General features: G+C 45.3%; 1 protein-coding gene across 1 annotated transcript; it reads left to right on the top strand.

Annotated features, from left to right (window-relative positions):
- The first annotated feature begins 215 nt into the window (after positions 1 to 215).
- Positions 216 to 13,413, top strand: ENC1 (ectodermal-neural cortex 1). Its single transcript, XM_031609302.2, has 3 exons — positions 216 to 652; positions 5,217 to 7,029; positions 10,245 to 13,413. Exon 2 carries the CDS (start codon positions 5,229 to 5,231, stop codon positions 6,996 to 6,998), a length of 1,770 nt encoding a protein of 589 aa, XP_031465162.1. The 5' UTR covers positions 216 to 652; positions 5,217 to 5,228; the 3' UTR covers positions 6,999 to 7,029; positions 10,245 to 13,413.
- Positions 13,414 to 18,136: the final 4,723 nt, after the last annotated feature.

Raw genomic sequence — 18,136 nt, 5'->3', positions numbered from 1 at the left:
ATGTAAACACTGCTGTTATGTCTGTGTTTGTTTTTCACATCGGCCTTTTGCACACGTGCGTTTTTCTCTTACTTCGTTAACTGGTAAGTAACTAAAGCCAGGCTCAGCCTCGCACTGCAGCGCGCAGCCACCGAGCGGCAGCAGCTCCGCCGCGGCCCCAGCGCTCGGGGCTGCACGGCCGCGCATTCTCCGCGGAGCAGCGCCGGTAGCAGGATCCCGGCTCCTGCCCGCACCCGCGTAGGTATTCCTGTGCCCGCACAGCGGTGCGCCCCTGCGCTCCTTGGGACCGCAGCCCGGCCACCCGCACAGCCCTGGAGGAGCGGCGCTGGAGCATCCCGCACCTTCCCTGGAACGCGAACTCCTATGACAGCGCAGCCGCCCGCTCCCTCCCCGTCCCTCCCCCCGGGTGTCACCCAGCCGCTTTGCATAGCCTCCCCGCCCCCAGCCCATATACCCATCCTCGCACGGCCGACGGGGCAGAGTTGCGGCTCGGCGGTGCCAGCAGCAGCCGCCCCTTCTCCCGTCCTTCTCTCCTCCTTCCCTACCCCGGCCCGCCTCCTGCTGCCGGCACCACCTCCGCCGGCCGCCTCTCCGCACGGCCGCCTCTCCCCTCCCATGCGCGGAGGCCGAGGGACGCTCGGCAGCAGCCGCTGTAAGTCGGTGCCCGGCGAACCGCGCGCGGAGGGAGGCGGGAGGACAGCGCGGGGTTACGCGCAGCCGGGGTGGAACGGGGAGGCTGTGCGCCCGCCGCACCGCAGCCGCTCCCCCGCACCGCTCTGTCCCTTCCTTCTGCCCGCAGCGGGGAAGCGGGCGGATGCCGGCGCTGGGGTTGAGTGTCTCCGGTACGCGGCTGTCCTGCGGAGCGCCGGGTGCTCTGCGAGGTTGCCGGGCTGCCTCTGGCCGGGGCATCCCTCGGCGGTGACAGGCACGGGGGAAGGACCGGCGCCGCGTTGCTGCCGGAGCTGGCTGCGGAGCTGCTCCGCCTGCTCTGGAGCAGAAACTTTTCCACGTGGTTGTTGCTCTGTAAAGAAAAACAGATGCGCTTTGACTTCTCGCACTGTTTCTGCATCAGGTTGGGAAGAAAACCGGGACGTTTTGTTTCAGATAGGGGGTTGTTCAGGCACCGCGGTGAAATGAACTATAGGGAATTTAGAGCTGGGTTTCTTTGTCTGCGTGTGGTGACCAGCGTTGCATTCCTCGCAGGAGCAGCGTGCTCTGCTTCCCATCTCGCTGCAGGTCCTGGGGAGCCGCTAAGATTGTGGTAGAGGAGTTCAGGCAGGATCAGGGCTCGGCTCAGCGAGACCGACAGTATCGCCGCGGGGTTAGCAGCTGAAAGCAGTATCAGTCAGATCAATGGGATGTATGGCAGATTTCCTTTTTCCCAGCAGTTTCACTCATTCTGCACTAAAAGTCAACCAGCCCCAAGTAATTACAGACTCATATGAAAATGAGTCTACATCGTGGCTGTGTCGGTGATTTGAAAATACTTAATTCTTAATTTGATTTAGGCTGTGACCTGCATGCTGTAGAGCTGCGAAGAAATAGGGCAGGGAGTCTGTTGTTCAGTTTTAAAATCGTGTTTACTACAGGGCTGCTGTGACAAGCAGCCTGTTGAAGTGTAATTATAAATCAAAGTCTTGGTTGAACCTCTGTTCCTAGATAAAATCTATATCTGTAATTTACTGACCACTTCTTGTTTTTTTACTTACTAATATTATTTCTAAGGAAAAGTTGCCTGAAGGGAGTTGACTCATTTTATTAAAGATGAACATTTGCTTACTGACTGTAAATTACCTCCGTTGAAGTATTTGAGGCTTGCATAATTTCCAGCACCAAACGGAGGAATCAGAGATACCATTTATACCATTTAACATTCTTGTAGGATTCTGGATGGAGCTAATTGTCAGAAGTTGCAAAAAGACATGTTCACAGAAACAGTGCTCATTAGTGAATTATGATAATTACTCTTAAGGGCTCGTCCATGTGTGAGCTCATCTCAGCAACCATGGAGGAAGAAAAGATATGTGTTGATACATATCTTTGTTCTGTTTGGGGAAATATGTTAGCTTATCTTAAATATGAACAGGCATACTTTGAATTCTTCTCAGTGGATGGCATTGTGATGATAAAGACAGTGTTACCGGAACAGTTAAAGACCAGCACTGCAAGTGCTCCGTAAGAACTGGGATTACTCGCACATTGGCATTACTCAATGAGGGACCAAGTCTTTTCCTTTGGTGGGGTGAAATGTGACTGCCTTACATTGTAACTGCTTCAGAGTTTCTTTTCTTTTTCTTTTTAAACAACAGTGTTCCTTATTGGGGCTGTGGGTGGGCTTGGGCAGCATGCAGCAATCTGTTCCTCCCTTACACATAGCTCTGTACCCTCCTATGTCTGCATTGTTGCTGGGTGAGTTTTTTTTAAGTTTGTATCTATTTTGTTGTGGTTGTGGTCTCATTCCGAGTGATCTTTGGTAGTGGTTCTTAATGGACTGTAGGTGCTGAATGTTTGCAGCCTCTGATGTGAACTTTACCTGCCCTAATACTGAACCCTTTGTGCATGGTAAGAGGTTTTCTGCATGCTCTGAGCTTCCCCAGTGTATGGAAGGAAAAGGGAAGAACTGTATTCTCTGACCTACTGTGGAGATTCTGACATGCCACGGCTGTTTGTCTGCACCTTCCCTTGGCTGGGACAGGGAGCGGGGGCACTGAGCACCATCCTTGGTTCCTGGTGGCTCTGTTGTCTCACAGTGGGTGTTCAGCTCCCATCCCACTGCCTGACAAAGGAGGCCTTCCAGGTTTATTCCCTTAGAGTGAGGAAAGCTGAGATCCAGTTGGTGCTGTGCATTGCATTGTGATGACATTAAAAAAGGTAAAATGCTTGGAAAAGTTCTAAAAGCTTTCAGGGGATTTTTTGTTGGTAAAGGGCTCATCCCACCTGTCTCCCCATTGTTTGTATATATGTACTTTAAGCCATGACCCTTTCTGTAATCCTTCATTTCCAGCAGGCTTCAGCCTGAGAGAGTATGTGGTCAATACAGTCTTTTCGGCTGTAGATTAAATGGGTTATTTTAGCCTGAGATTAGTGTTGAAGATCCTTGAATGGCATCTAAGTCACCATTTCCTTTGCTAGTTAATAGAATTGTTCTAAAGGTAATTTCATTTTTCTTATGAAGAGATTTGTGTTGAGAAGATGTACAGCCTCCTGAAGCTGTTCTGTATCTAAGTGCTTGGTATCAGTCCATTTTGTAGATTGGTCATGGGATCAGAGTTCTAAAACACCTTTCCAAACTTTTGTGTGTCAGGTACTACTTAGGTTGTGGATCTGATGGGGAAGAATTCCAATGAGCTTTGAAGGATTTTGGACTGAGCACTCTACACTGAGCTGTATTGCTTGCTCTTTTCAATCTCAATTGAATTGTACTAGGGAAGTAATTTTCCATATTAAAGGAAGTGGGTTATGGTAGTTTTGCAGTAAGGTGCCTCTTTGTTTCCTAATTGGTGTTGGTTTGAGGGTTTTTTTGTTGTTGTTGTTTTTTTTCCCCTGCAACTGAAGTGAAAGGTGTGTCTCAAACTTTCTATTGTATGTAACAAATTGATTATTCTGTATATTATTTAGCAAGCAGAATGGTACTGGTTGTGTTGCACATGTGGCAGAATGTGTATATCTTCCATTATGCATAAATAGGATATTCTGAAGTGAAGTCTGTCGAAGTGAATCATGTATGGTTTTGATTTTGTTGAGGATTCTGAACCTAGAAAAACAAATGCATTCATTAAAGGATTTTTTTTTTTTTTTTGAGGCTCTTCAAGCTCTTGTGTCAGCTTGAAGCATGAAATGTGGGAATAGAGTTGTACAGTTGTGTACTGCTTAAACATGCTCAGGAATATGAAAATGTTCAAGTCTGTGAGAGAGGGAAGTACATCCACATGAAAAACCTCTGCAGGTGGCCTCAGGTCATGCTCTGACTTTGAGTACTGGGAGCTTCCCAGGTAGGCTCTTGCCCTGTTCCTTATTTGAAGGTGCAGTAAAAGGGACTCTGCGTAAGAGAGTATCATAGCAATAGGGAAACTTAATCTCTTCTTTCTCCAAGCTTCCTCTGCAGTTTGGAGTGAGAAGGGTGGTTATAATAGTAGCAGTCACAGCCATAGCTGCACTGGGCTCTGTAAGCTTCACCTATTCATTGCACTGTGGTTTTTCAGCCATTAGCTCTATGTAACTCCCAGTATTCCTCCCTTCCCGTGTACTCTGTGCTGTTTTGGCTCAACTCTTAATTAAACCTGGAATCTTGCTCCGGTAATCATATGTAGTCCTGCATATCATGGCAGATAACAGGAACATTCACCTGATAAGAACTGAGAAGCACTGTGTTTATCAGGAATAGAACAGTATAGGATTTTTCTTTTGTTTTGTTGCTTCCACAAAAGCAGTCAGTAGCAGTCGATGGCTTGTGCTCTGAGTACCTGGCTCTCGAAGTGATGGTGATGCCCTGATGACTTCAGCTGGCAGTGAAAACATCTTTCTGCTGACTCTGCCCATTGTGTGTGCTGTATCACTGCAGCAGGCGGCTGCTGGCAGAGTTCAAGATGTAATCTCTGAAATTCAGTTGTAATATTTTTTTAAAGATTTTGCAAGTCTAAACTTATGATCCTTGTTAAGTTTTCCTTTTAAGGTTCCCCTTTTCATTCTCTGCTGTTGCATATGGAATTGTTGTAACAAAGCGAAGCTTCCTAATGGGATTAGTAGTTTTTTGTTCATCATGCCGCTTTTGACATTCCTTAGGCATTCTGTCTGGTAGCTCTTCCTGCTATGATTCAGTACAGGAGAATGTTTCAAGCATGTGCATATGTACATATGTAATGAATCAGCTGGTCTAGATTGGGGAAGGGTGAGAAAATCAGCCCTGGTTCCTTTTCTTTCTCCTATGACTTACTTGCCTACTGTATTGCTGTGGAAGTTGGAGATCAGGTTTCCCAAGATAAACCTGCTCTTGGGCAACAAATTTAGAGTATGTAATTTATGAAACTCATCTTACAAAAAATAAACACATGCCAGAGGTACATGCAATTCTCTGTCCAGTCATCTACAAATTAAGCCGTTGTTTTTTTTTTTTTCCCCATCTTATAGTGAATAATAGATATACTTCTTGTTGTGTGAAAAGAAAATGAATTAAACTCTCATTAATCTCATTAATTTTTTTTTTTTCTTTTTTGTAGGTGTGGAAGAAAATGTCAGTCAGCATGCATGAAAATCGCAAATCAAGAGCCAGTACTGGCTCCATAAACATATACTTATTCCACAAGTCATCCTATGCTGATAGTGTCCTGACTCACCTGAACCTTCTGCGTCAGCAGCGTCTCTTCACAGATGTTCTTCTCCATGCTGGGAACAGGTCATTCCCCTGCCACAGGGCTGTCCTGGCTGCCTGCAGCCGCTATTTTGAAGCAATGTTCAGTGGAGGACTGAAAGAGAGCCAGGACAGCGAAGTCAACTTCCATAACTCCATTCACCCAGAAGTCTTGGAGCTGCTTCTGGACTACGCGTATTCCTCCAGGGTTATCATCAATGAGGAGAATGCAGAGTCGCTGCTGGAGGCTGGTGACATGCTGGAGTTCCAGGACATCAGGGATGCTTGTGCAGAGTTTCTGGAGAAAAATCTTCATCCTACCAACTGTCTTGGCATGCTGCTGCTGTCAGATGCTCACCAGTGCACCAAGCTTTATGAGCTCTCTTGGAGGATGTGCCTTAGCAACTTCCAGAGTATCAGTAAAAGTGAAGACTTCCTCCAGCTGCCAAAAGACATGGTAGTGCAGCTCCTTTCCAGTGAAGAATTAGAAACCGAAGATGAAAGGCTCGTGTATGAATCAGCTATGAACTGGGTCAACTATGACCTGAGTAAGCGTCACTGTTACCTGCCCGAGCTACTTCAGACAGTGAGACTGGCCCTCTTGCCAGCCATATACCTGATGGAGAACGTGGCAATGGAAGAACTTATCACCAAGCAAAGGAAAAGCAAAGAGATAGTAGAAGAATCGATACGATGCAAGTTGAAGATCCTACAGAATGATGGAGTGGTCACTAGTTTGTGTGCCAGACCCCGCAAAACTGGCCATTCGCTTTTTCTTCTAGGTGGCCAGACTTTCATGTGTGACAAGCTGTACCTGGTGGACCAAAAGGCAAAGGAGATCATTCCGAAGGCTGACATTCCGAGTCCGCGGAAAGAGTTCAGTGCCTGTGCCATAGGCTGCAAAGTGTATATCACTGGGGGACGAGGGTCAGAAAACGGAGTCTCCAAAGATGTCTGGGTGTATGACACCCTTCATGAGGAGTGGTCAAAGGCTGCTCCCATGCTGGTGGCTCGCTTTGGTCATGGCTCTGCTGAGCTGAAGCACTGTCTGTATGTGGTAGGAGGACACACTGCAGCAACTGGATGCCTTCCGGCTTCCCCTTCAGTATCCTTAAAGCAAGTAGAACAGTACGATCCTGTGACCAACAAATGGACCATGGTTGCCCCGCTGCGAGAGGGAGTAAGCAATGCAGCTGTGGTCAGCGCAAAGCTGAAGCTGTTTGCTTTCGGAGGGACCAGCGTCAGCCACGACAAGCTGCCCAAAGTTCAGTGCTACGATCAGTGTGAGAACAGATGGACGGTACCAGCCACCTGCCCCCAGCCCTGGCGCTACACTGCTGCAGCCGTCCTGGGTAACCAGATTTTTATTATGGGTGGAGATACGGAATTCTCTGCGTGCTCTGCTTACAAATTCAACAGTGAGACATACCAGTGGACTAAGGTGGGAGACGTGACAGCCAAGCGGATGAGCTGCCACGCAGTGGCATCTGGAAACAAGCTGTATGTTGTTGGAGGCTACTTTGGCATTCAGAGATGCAAAACGTTGGACTGCTATGATCCCACTTTGGACGTATGGAACAGCATAACAACCGTGCCCTACTCGCTGATTCCCACGGCGTTTGTCAGCACATGGAAGCACCTCCCCTCATAATTGTGTGTGTGTTGCAATTAGAAATTATCAGGTAAGAAACAGCACCTTTGAATTCCACCGTAATAATGCTTTTCACACAGCTTCCAATCTCCGCTCTGGGAGGGTAAGTATGTGCAGTCCAGTGGCGCAGCTGGAGCGATAAGGTACGTGCAACTGGTCAGAAACCAACCTGTGAGAAAGCAGGTGCTTCAGGTAGTTTGCCATGCTTCCTGCATCCAGTTCTCCACACAGGACCTCTTGCTGCATGATTTAGAATTTGGAAAATGTTATTTTTCTGGGCCCTGTCTGTTTAAGGCAATGCGGATGATATTTTTGAAACTGAATCCTGCTCTGCTTTTATATGCTAAATGAGGCATTGGAGCTGTTCTCCTGACTGTATGGATCAGGACTGCGTACATCCAGTAGCAGGGACTGTAAATTCTGATCTGAAGCATGATAGTGAATTCAGTTGCACTTCCAGGCAGGCTGCATGCTTTCCTCTTTTGGGAAACTTGAAGTCTTATGTCTGTGAGAAGTGTTTTACAAGGACTTCACATGAAATTTGCTGTCTCACCTAGACAGCGAGGCTGCACCTACCCGGACTAAAGTTGAATTTCTCCCATTAATACACTTTGAAATACAGATTTTTTTTCTAAATAGTTACGGACATATATGTTGGACTGCATACAGTGTCAGGAAGACATATAATTAATATTGCTGGCTGAAATAATTACCTGTCTATAGCACTTACTGTTCCAAAACAATGTAATTACACATAATGGGCCAAGCTCTTACAGATGCAACTTCAGCACTGAATCTTCTCCCAAGCAAGTCTCAGTCTGGTCTCCCTATTGGGATATCTAAAAACTGGACCTTCCAGTTTTTAGAAGGAGGGGAGAAAACATTCATTAAAAAATAAAATCTGGGTACATATACATTGCCAATATTTTCCCAAACTGTTTTTTTTTTTGTTGTTAAACTACTACTTGTTAGACTACTACTTGTTTCAACCATTTCTAGCTTTTCCTAGTTTTTATCTTTCCAATAGTTACATCAACATAAAGCAAGTTGCTGACATTTTCCAGAACTGTCACTCTTGTCTGTTTTGCAACAAATCTGGCAGACTCCCATTAGTGCTGTGTTGCTCTTTTTCCCCCCCCTGAGACATCGGGACAGAATCACCATTACCGCCAGCCAGCTGAAGGAACATAGTGGTTTGCTTAATCCTAAATAATCCGTGCCCTAGGAGTGGCAACTTCTTTTTTGGATTTGAACTGTGTGTGTAATGTAACCATGAAGGCTGGAAGGAACCAGGGAAATAAATGCAGCTGAAGTAATGACATGAGCTTTGCATTTGCATCTTAGTTCCCCAGAAATCCAGACTAAGGTGGGTTCTCCAGAAGACAGAAAGAACACTGTGTTTGAAGACTCCCAGGCTCCTGCTGTTTGGGACCCTGATGGAGAGCAGGAGGGAAGCTTCGTTTCTGCGACATGGCTTCCCCCCTCACTGGTGAAACATCTTTACGTCTTTGGTCAATTTCTATTATTACTCACTTTCAGTGCTTCTTACTGTTACCAGAACAGTAGTATTGAATGCCCGGACTGAGGTTTGTGCCAAGAAAAATATTGACTTATTCTTCTGAGACTGACTTAATTGTTCTAATGTTTGCAGTGCCTGAGACAGCATGTTTTATTTTGAAAGGTCATCCTCAGAATATAGAGGTGCAAAAGCTTTCATTTGCTTTGCAGTATCTTGTTAAAGCCATTACTTTAGCTGCACTGACACACAAGATAACTGGATGAACGCAGCCACAGACTGAAAGTCTCTCTGATTTTTGTGTGCTCATCCAGCAAGTGCGTTTTTTTTTCCCACTGACTCCTGCTGCTTTGTCAGTGGGTGGGAGGGACAAAAAGGAAATTACTTCTGATTACCCTCTGTTTTCATGGCGCTGTGTGGCCCCAGTCTGACAGCTTTTAGGACGACTTTAGGCTGCTTTGTCCCTTTCCTCCAACTTGGGGCTTTTGAGTAGGTTGGAAATATATTTTTTTTTCTCTCTGGTTTTGAATCATTTATATACTTTTTTAAAAGTTCATCCTGTAAGGGGGAAGATTGTTTTGGCTTCAGAGCTAATTTGTGTGTTCTTCAACGGGAAGAATGACATGCTGCCCTGAGGAATGTCTAGAAAACACTAATCAACACAAAGAGCAGAAGCTTTTTTGGATGTAATGAAGATAGCCTGTTTGAAGCCCACAGTTGCAAAAAAGACACGATTTTTTGGGGCTGTTATGTGAGCTACTGCGTTTCCAGTGCATGCTCCCTGTTGTACTTAGACGAAACAGCTCGAAAAATACATGTTACCTTCAAGCGAACTGAGTTCACTGCAGCTCTTTGGCATTGTAATGATTTGGGTTTGACTCTGAAAATGCTAGCAGTGCTTTCAGAAATGACTGCTAACAAGCTGATGATGGTCTGGGTGTTGGCATTTTAATGCAGCTTCAAAGTGAAAATAGAGAGCACAATCTCAGGATCCAAAGGCTGAATTTTTCATTGAATAATCAGTTTTTATAAAAGACTCCAGGATGGAATTATTGATGCATGGTGCACTGCTGTGTGAAAAGGAATGAAGCAGGTTTCTGCTCTAATGAATAGCAGAGATGTTTTAAGTAAGGGGATTAATATGTCCTTTTCTATACCATGAATAAATTCAATTGAGAGTTCTTCGTAGTGAATGGAAGCATTGGGGTGAAACGCCTTCACCTCCCTGTTTGCATTACTCCTGCCAGGTTTGCTGTGGCCCAGGAACAGAAGGAACTGTTCAGTTGGGCTTCTGTGGGAGAGAAGTTGCACAACCTTCACTTAAAAGAAATCCATGGGCATGTAGGGGGAACAGAGAAATGCTAAGGCATGCAGAATGCAGAGCCCATCATGTTAAGCTGTGTTTGGCCAGTTTGAGCTTTCAAATGTTTGGATTTATAACTGAAAATTTAGCTGACCCTGTTCTGTGGCTGAGTGGGATGGTTTATTGAGGAGGGCTAGTAAGGCAAATCTGACCCTAAGTAATTATGTTCATGGCTGGTTTATTTATCAGTAGTTGAAACTGTAAGGTGGCAGGGGGTGGGAAAGAGCATCAACTGGATTGTGTCCTAAGCTTAGCTGTTAGATTTTCTTTGACATCTAACAAAAACCTTATGGTACCTTGTCTCTGCAAAGCCTTTTAAGCCTTTTCTCTCTCTTTCTTCTTTTTTTTTTTCTTCTCATGCTTTTAGTTTACTCCACTGTTTGGAGAAGAGAATTGGAACCTCGGATCTGGATAAATGGTTTTAATGAAGAAAAATTATTCAGCATCTCTTGCATTTGAAGAAAATCATCTGCACCTTGTAAATTATCTAAACTAGAGATGAAGGAATGGGAGGAAAAAACTGTCTTCTGGACTTCAGCACATGTTTTAAATACAAATGAATGAACCTATGATCTGGTCCTTGTGCTATTAATTGTGGATTAATGCCGATACTAATCAGTCCTTCAAAACAGAGAAAGAAGAGACAAGACTTCACTGAGCAGTGCAGCACACAGCTCCCGATTTTCGTGGACTCTGCTGTTTGTATGAGAAATTTGAAATGGTTGTCACTACCCTTTCTGATGACTAGAAGTGTCAGCACCAGCTGCAGGGTAGCAGGCTCAGGGTCAGAAGTAGCAGGATGAAGGGAGCTGTGCTGCTGGAGAACTCTGCATGCCAGAGGTACTTGTCTGTGGGCGGTGCCTACAGCATCTGAACCCTGCAGTGAATGACCTCCTGCTGGAGGAGGAAGAGCACAGTGGCAAAATCTTCTTGCAACAGTGGGGAGCAAAAGTGGCACCCCCAAATGCTTCTTGTTCCCTTTCCTCCCTGTATTTATAAGTAACTCAGACTGTCCTATTCTTGTTACGTTTCTTGTTGTAGATACAGTTATTTATTGTTCTGTGCTTGCATGCTGAAACAATGCCTGCAATTGTCTTCATGTTATAAGGGCTTGTGTGAGTTGTTGTATGTTTTGCACATTTTGTGATTGCTGACTTGCTCTGCTGCACAAAGAAAGAAAACTGTTGGGTAACGGTGGAAGGGAGGGGTGGCTTCCCGGTCAGAAATGGAAGGATTAAAAAGGAAAATCTTAAATTACACACTTACTAAAGGAAGAAGCCATGGAAGTCACTTTCTCAGGCCACCAACTCTCCAGGTTGCATGTGGTGCATCTTGTAGATGGTGTCCTTGCTACATTTCATTTGCTGGTCATGCCTTTCAATTTCTTATCTGGAAATAGCCAAAACCATGTGCAAATCTCTCTTTGTGCAGCTCCCTGATTGCAATGCAAATACTGTGGAATAGCTTCTGGATACCAAGCCCAGATGAAGTCATTGTCCAAAGTTATTTATTTATTTATTGGATTGGAGAAGGGGATACCTACAATTCAGCCACATTGACCCCAGTGAGTGGAGTGCGGCTGATTCAGGAATAAAAGCAAAAAACCTCAAGATATGTTAGAGATGAAGTCTTAAATGCAAGAGCAGCAATTTTGCACTGACCGGATTGCCTCATCCATCTGGATTTCAGATGATCATCTGAGTGGGCAAGAATCAAAGACCCAAGTGCTCTAGCAAATTCTCATGGGGATAGAAAATGAATTTCAAAGCTCCTAGTCTTAAAAATAACCCTCAGACTGTTCTGCCTTTTCTCTTCCATTGCCAGGTATGTATATAAACACTTGGTTGCTCAGTGTCCGATACAGCCCTGAGAACCCAATCTTTTAATTTTTTAAAGAAATTTGTTTCTTATCCGTCTGGTCTTGAGACAGATATGAAGCTACTCTTTCCTTTCTGGATTTCAGAAGCTTATTTTTCACAGGTGCTTTCTTTGCCTGATTCTATTACAAAGCATGTATTGTATTGTGTTTTTCCCTAAATGTTTCTGGAGCCCAATTTGACTGGCACATTCAGTAACATGGTTGGTGTGTGCTGCAGTATAAGTAAACAGCTGCATGCGTGCATGCAAAACAAAAATAGTCACATTGGTGATGCTTGCCTTTCTGTGTGACAGTGGTGTAGCTGTAGTTGTGAAAGCTGTGTCATCTGAAAGTATTTACACTGGTCACTGGAAGTTTCTCTGTGCTGCCTTATGTTTGACTTGCTGTTTGGAGTAGACCTTTACATTTCAGAAATAGAATACTTGGAGTTCTGTGAATACTCAGACAACATTGATTAGCAAAGGCATTAGCAGCTTATTTTAAGGGTGAGGCCCAGGTAGGTACGAACAGTTACAGTTATTGTAGTTTAACTGATTTATTGAAATGATAGATTAACAAAGTGTTTAAGCCCACAGCATTCCCCCTGCCCCATATCAGCTCCTTTCTACTAGGTGGCTTTGAGCAATAGAAAAAGATCTTAGGTAGGATAGATCATTTTGCATCCCTTTGTATGCACAGGATGCCCTGCTGCCAGTTTGAGCCACTGGCGCTGTGCAGCTCAGGGGTTGTGGGCACCAAATAAGCTCTCATGTTGGACACCTGTGTTTTGCATGTCCTCTCCCAGGTGCTACTGGTGGTGTAAGGCATGGGGAAGTGAGGATTCAGGGCCCCTCCCTTGAATCAGGGCATCTAGGTTAGAGACCTCTTTTCCCTGTCAAACTGATGAGAGTTCAGGTGCGAAGCCTCTCTGCACCTTGCTGCTCAGCTTACGGCACAAATCTGCTCTGTGGCACTATGTGACTTCCAAAAGTGGGATAAGCTTCTGCAGCTGTTTCCTAGGTCTGCTTTCCTGCCTTTTGTATTAACTCCTGTGGGTAGACTGGAGGAAACTGGAGTTGGGGTGGGCTTCTGGCTCTGAAGGGAAGGCACTGGGCTCTTGCTTGAAGCTGTTGTGGGAATCCCGGTGGCATGCTTGGCCATTCCAGTCCTGTGCACAGACTGTGCTTTGAAGTGAAGGCGGTTCACAGCGGAGTGCACACAAAACCCTTGGCAAAAGACAAGAAGGTTCCTCTTATTCTGCAGGCTGGTTGCTGTAGAAACATGTAACAAAGGACAGCCTTCCTCTCCTGGTATAAATGTTCAGCCCCTTTTCTCTAGGTCTGACACCTGTCTGAATAAGAGTGATTCGAGCAGAATAATATTCTCTTTCCTGGCTGTTGAAGAGATGTGGTTCATATACTAAAAGGAAACTGTACAAATGAAGAAGAAAAATGTCTATGGTGTGTCTTTTTGTTTGCTACTATATTTTAAGGTTTTGTAAAACTTGCATTTTTTTTTTTTTCACAATGTGAAACTGAAGGTCAATAAATTATTAGAGATTTTCTCTCCATGGATCATTTCTTTTAAGTGTTGTCTCTTCCTTCCAGTGTTTTGAATCCATTATAATGTCCTTTTCAAGTATTAATAAAAAGAGGTCAACAACATGTAGTTTACTGCTTTGGTTTAAGCTTCTGCTTCACTTGCACTTCCCTTCCCTTTGTTCTATGCTGCTGCTGTTACTATGATCAGTATCTCAAAGTTCAGCAGTTAAACCTCCCGAGAGCCTCAAAACATTTAGGAACAGGAAATGCAAGTTTGCTGGTGCTTGCTGCACAGTTCAGGCTACTGCCTGATATGACTTGGAAGCGGTATTAAGCATCTTGAATCCTTCATAATTATTTGCCAGGAAAAAATGCTGGCTGTGTATAAAACATTCCAGTCGTTACATATAATATACACATAGAGCCAAGCCCTTTGATCTCTTAAGCTCATTTACATTTTATATATATGTACACATTTATTTATTTATGCTATTGATTTTTCCACGTTGTCTTAGTACCTCTCTGGCCCTCAGATGTAATTTAATGTCCAAATCTAATACAGCATTTTGCAGGGGCATTAATGCACACCCTGGTAGTTCAGTTCCTCATGTCTGCTACATGCTGGCCTGCTTTCCTGGGTAACGGGACTTTTGTCCAGTCCATTGCTTTGGAGCAAAGGAACAAGACCTTCCCTCCTTGCTTTTCACGGTCTGCTGTCCCATCCTTTTCTTAGAGAGCTCCAAAGAAGGAAGCTCACAGGCTGTAGCACAGATCAGGGATGAGCTTGATGCTCCTGGTGCCACCACCAGCCTGTGCAACTTGGCCCTGAAAGTACAAGTATTGTGTTTAGTTAGCATAGATAGAGAAAGGTAAAGCAGACTCAGAAATATCTGTTTTCTGCAGCAATTAAGATTTCTGAAATTTTCTAATCTTACTTGTATCAAACTTCCTGTTGCTGTCCCTTGTTAGCTGCAGGCTTTGAGGCATTTATCAGCCCAGAACACCAGTGTGTAGCTGACAGGCCCTGATCCTGCTCATTTTTCCTGTTTGTCTGCAGTAAGTCTTGGCTGGGCATGCTTGACACAGAAAATAAAAAAATACAAAAGATCTTGGAAGAAAAAAAGCCATCTCAAACAGGACAAGGTTGCATCAGTTGCCATGCACATGGTGAGCTTTATGCTGGACAGGAACTTTTTGGATTCTCAGTGTACAGAAGTCTGGGCTGCTTACTATAGAACTGAGCATCAACAGACTGACTCATTGGTCTCATGTGGGCCATCTGTTTCCTTTTCAGAGGGTTTTTATCCTATCATGGATTCAAATTCCACTTGCTTGGTACTGAATGTGGAAGACTTCTACTGGACATCCAGTATGTGTTGTGAGACCTCAAGCCTTCACAGCTCTGCAAGATGTGCAAAATTTACTTCATAGTATGAGAGGCAGCAATCTGCAATGATAGCCTGGCTTATCACAAGTGTGAACCATACAGGAAATACAGTGCTTAAGAGAGGAAAACTTACTGTTTATTCAAACCTTTAAATTTATGCATAGGTGTGGCATGGAATAAAGTGCCAGGTCCCTCAGTGGATAACACATATACAACAGGGCCATCTGTCCTGTACTTCTAATAATGGCCCATGAATTTTAAAGTATCAGTACTTGTTAGAAACTGTATATTTGAATATGAGATTCACCCCTAAGACTGAAAATGTACATAAGGCATGACTAAGAATTAAAATGAGTGGTTAAATAGATGACAAATCTCTTTAATCACCAAGTTTAGGTTCTGCTTCTGGCAGTATCTGGATACCATGGGATACACTGTGTACTTAGAACCATAGAATATTCTGAGTTGATACAGGACCACCCAAAAATCAAACCTATCTCTGAGAGCATGGTCCAAATGCTTGAACTCCTACAAACGTGGTGCCATGAGCACATCCTGGGGGAACCTGTTCCAGTGCCCAATCACACTGTCAATGAAGAACTTTTTCCTGATACTCAACCTGACCTTCCCCTGTTGCAACTCCATATCACTCACTTGGGTTCTATTACTGTTCACCAGATAAATCAGCATCTGCACTCCCACCCCCCTCATGAGAAAGTTGTAGGTTTCCATGAGAGTTTCCCTCAGCCTCTTCTTCTGTGGGCTGAACAAACCAAGGGACATGAGAAGATCCACATGTCTTTACCTCTAGACTCCTCACTATATTTGTGGGCTTCCTTTGGACATGCTCTAATAGTTTTATGTCCTGTTTGTACTGTGGTGCCCAAAACTGCACACAGTACTCAAGGAGAGGTTGCACTAGTGTTGTGCGGAGTGGGACTATCATTTCCCTTGACTTGCTGTGCTTGGTGTGCCCCAGTATACGGTTGTCCTTCCTGGTTGCCTGGACACACTGTTAACTCACGTTCAATCTGCTGTCAGCAAAGACCTTTTGACATCTTTCAGCAGGGCTGCTCTCTAGCATCTCATTCCCCAGTCCATATGCATAGCCAGCGTTGCCATTCCTTCAAGTGTGTCTGCCCTAAAAATCTTTATCTGTATCTCTGAAGGAGGCAAAGCCACTGGAATTTCTGCCATGACACCTCCTAATATCTTTTTTTTTTTTTTGTTATCAGACATTTAGTAAATTACTTCATACTTCTGTACTCAATTAAGTTTGTTAGATACTTTGTAATTGCTGTGCAGAATTTGTGGGTGATATGCCGTGCTCTGATTCAGAAGTAAAGTTTATGGTTGGCCACATTATTCAACTGCAGTTGAATATTTATGTAAGTTAAAATCATACACATAAACTAATATTTGATGCTTATATTTTACAGGGTCTTCCATCAGATTTCAATGTGCCTCATCACACTATGTCTCAACAATGGCTTTGGGTGAGGAAAACCACATCCCTGAGGGCAGGGAAGCCTGGCTGGGCTGCAGGGGGCTGTGGGATTCCTCATCATCCACTGCCTCCTGGCATCTCTCCACAGACAGGATTTGGGGCTGCTGTGTGTAGCTGCCTGTGGGAACTCACCTTTGTTTTTATAGGGATGTTGTCCTGCAAGACTAACAGGAAGGGTCTTGCCACAGGATAGAGTTAAGTGGTCTGGCTTTTTAGATAGTGGTCTCAGACCAGGAACAATGGTTCTGCCACCAGGAAGGTTGCTGTTCAGCCAAGGAGAACTGATAGGAAGCAGCCGAGTTTAGGGCACAGCTGTTATTTCAAGGTGTTATCCCATGCTGCAGTGCAGAGGGGTACTGAGCAAACAGAAGAAAGAAGCAGGTCTGATTCTTAAGGCAGTATGATTTCTTATCTCAAAGTCGAACCATCTTGCTTTATAAATACTCAATTTCCATGTAAGGTGCTATAGATGGTATTTGCTTATAAATTGTTGTTGAACATGGTCCAGAGACTGTATCTACGAGACTAATAATCCCCAGAGCAGATGCTGTCTCTCTCTACCTGAATAGCACAGCTTTAGCCCCTTTTTCATGTGGCTCATGGCTATCAGCTTGTTTGAAGCTGCATTTGGCTTTACTCTGCATCTAGCTGTTTCTGGATAACTTTGCAAAACCCTGGAAATGCTCGTGTCATAAGGTGAGATCAGATGTGTTGTGTTAGCGAGTGTTTTGTCAGCTTTAAAAGGGTTAGTCATCAGAGCTGTGTATGTCCTCCCTGGTTTAGCTGAACCATGCCTTTCATCCGTGATCCTGGATAAAAGGTTCTGGGACAGATGGATGCATATGTTCCTGGTAAACGCAGCTCACAAGCCTCAAAGCACCCCTTGTGTCACTGCAGATCTTTTGTACAGGAAGTGATCTGCTGCTGCCACTGTCAGCAAATCAGCTTGAGCTGATAGAAATGCCCCCTTCTCCACCTCTTCATTAGCTGCAAGAGCAGGCCAGCCGTACTGCCTTGTTCCAGCCAGTGATGCTGCTTCTTACTTGCTTAATTCTCCCATCTATTTTTTCCTCACCTGATGTGTACCTGTAAGTTCTCTTTGTGTATCCCCTTGCCTGCTCAGTTTGTTGTACAAACAAGGGACTTTTCCCAGGGTGTGACAGATCACCACACCCTGCCCTGGCTGCTGCGCAGCAGCTGAGGGCACTGCTGGAAGCTGGGAGGGAGAGAGGCAGCTGGGAGAGCTGCTGCCCAATTGTGATGCTATAGGTGAGAAGCGTGGGGTGTGCAGATGGAGGCATTCATGGAGCAGTTGGAAGAGACCTACTAGGGTCATCAGTTCTAACCCCTGGATTCACACAGGACCACTGCAAATCAGACCATGCTTGAGAGTGTTGTCCAGGCACTTCCTGAACTCCAGAAGCTCAGGGCCATGCCTACTGCCCTCTGGCGCAGACCCTTTCCCTAAGCCCCAGCTGCCCCTCCCCTGGCACAGCTCCATGCCGTTCCCTCGGGCCCTGTCGCTGTCCCCAGGCAGCACAGCTCAGCGCTGCCCTCCGCTCCCTGTGAGGAGCTGCAGCCGCCAGGAGTGCCGCCCTCAAGCTGCTCTGCTCCGGGCTGAGCACACCGAGGGGCCTCAGCCGCTCCTCAAACACTGCGCCCCCAGATCCTTCCCCATCTCTGCAGCCCTCCTTTGGGCACTCTCTAATAGCATCTTACGTAGTGGCACCCACACCTGCACCCAGCGCTGGAGGTGAGGCCGCACAGCGCAGAGTGGCACAACCCGTCCCCTGCCTGCTGGCAGTGCTGGGCCTGGTGCACCCCAAAGTGCAGTTGGCCCTCTGGGCTGCCTGAGCACACTGCTGCCTCATATTCAATGTGCTGTTGACCAGAACCCCCAGATCCCTGCTGAAAGCAGGGCTGCTCTCTGGCCTCTCATCCCCCATTCTGTACAGGTAGCCTGAGC

This window comes from Phasianus colchicus, chromosome Z (assembly GCF_987193195.1).
Source record: "Phasianus colchicus chromosome Z, bPhaCol1.hap1.1, whole genome shotgun sequence".
NCBI lineage: Eukaryota > Metazoa > Chordata > Aves > Galliformes > Phasianidae > Phasianus > Phasianus colchicus.
This window is presented reverse-complemented; position numbering and strand designations above follow the sequence as displayed.

Bases quoted from the DNA above. Each gene is read 5' to 3' on its own strand.
- ENC1 (XM_031609302.2), top strand. From the start codon at position 5,229: ATGTCAGTCAGCATGCATGAAAATCGCAAATCAAGAGCCAGTACTGGC.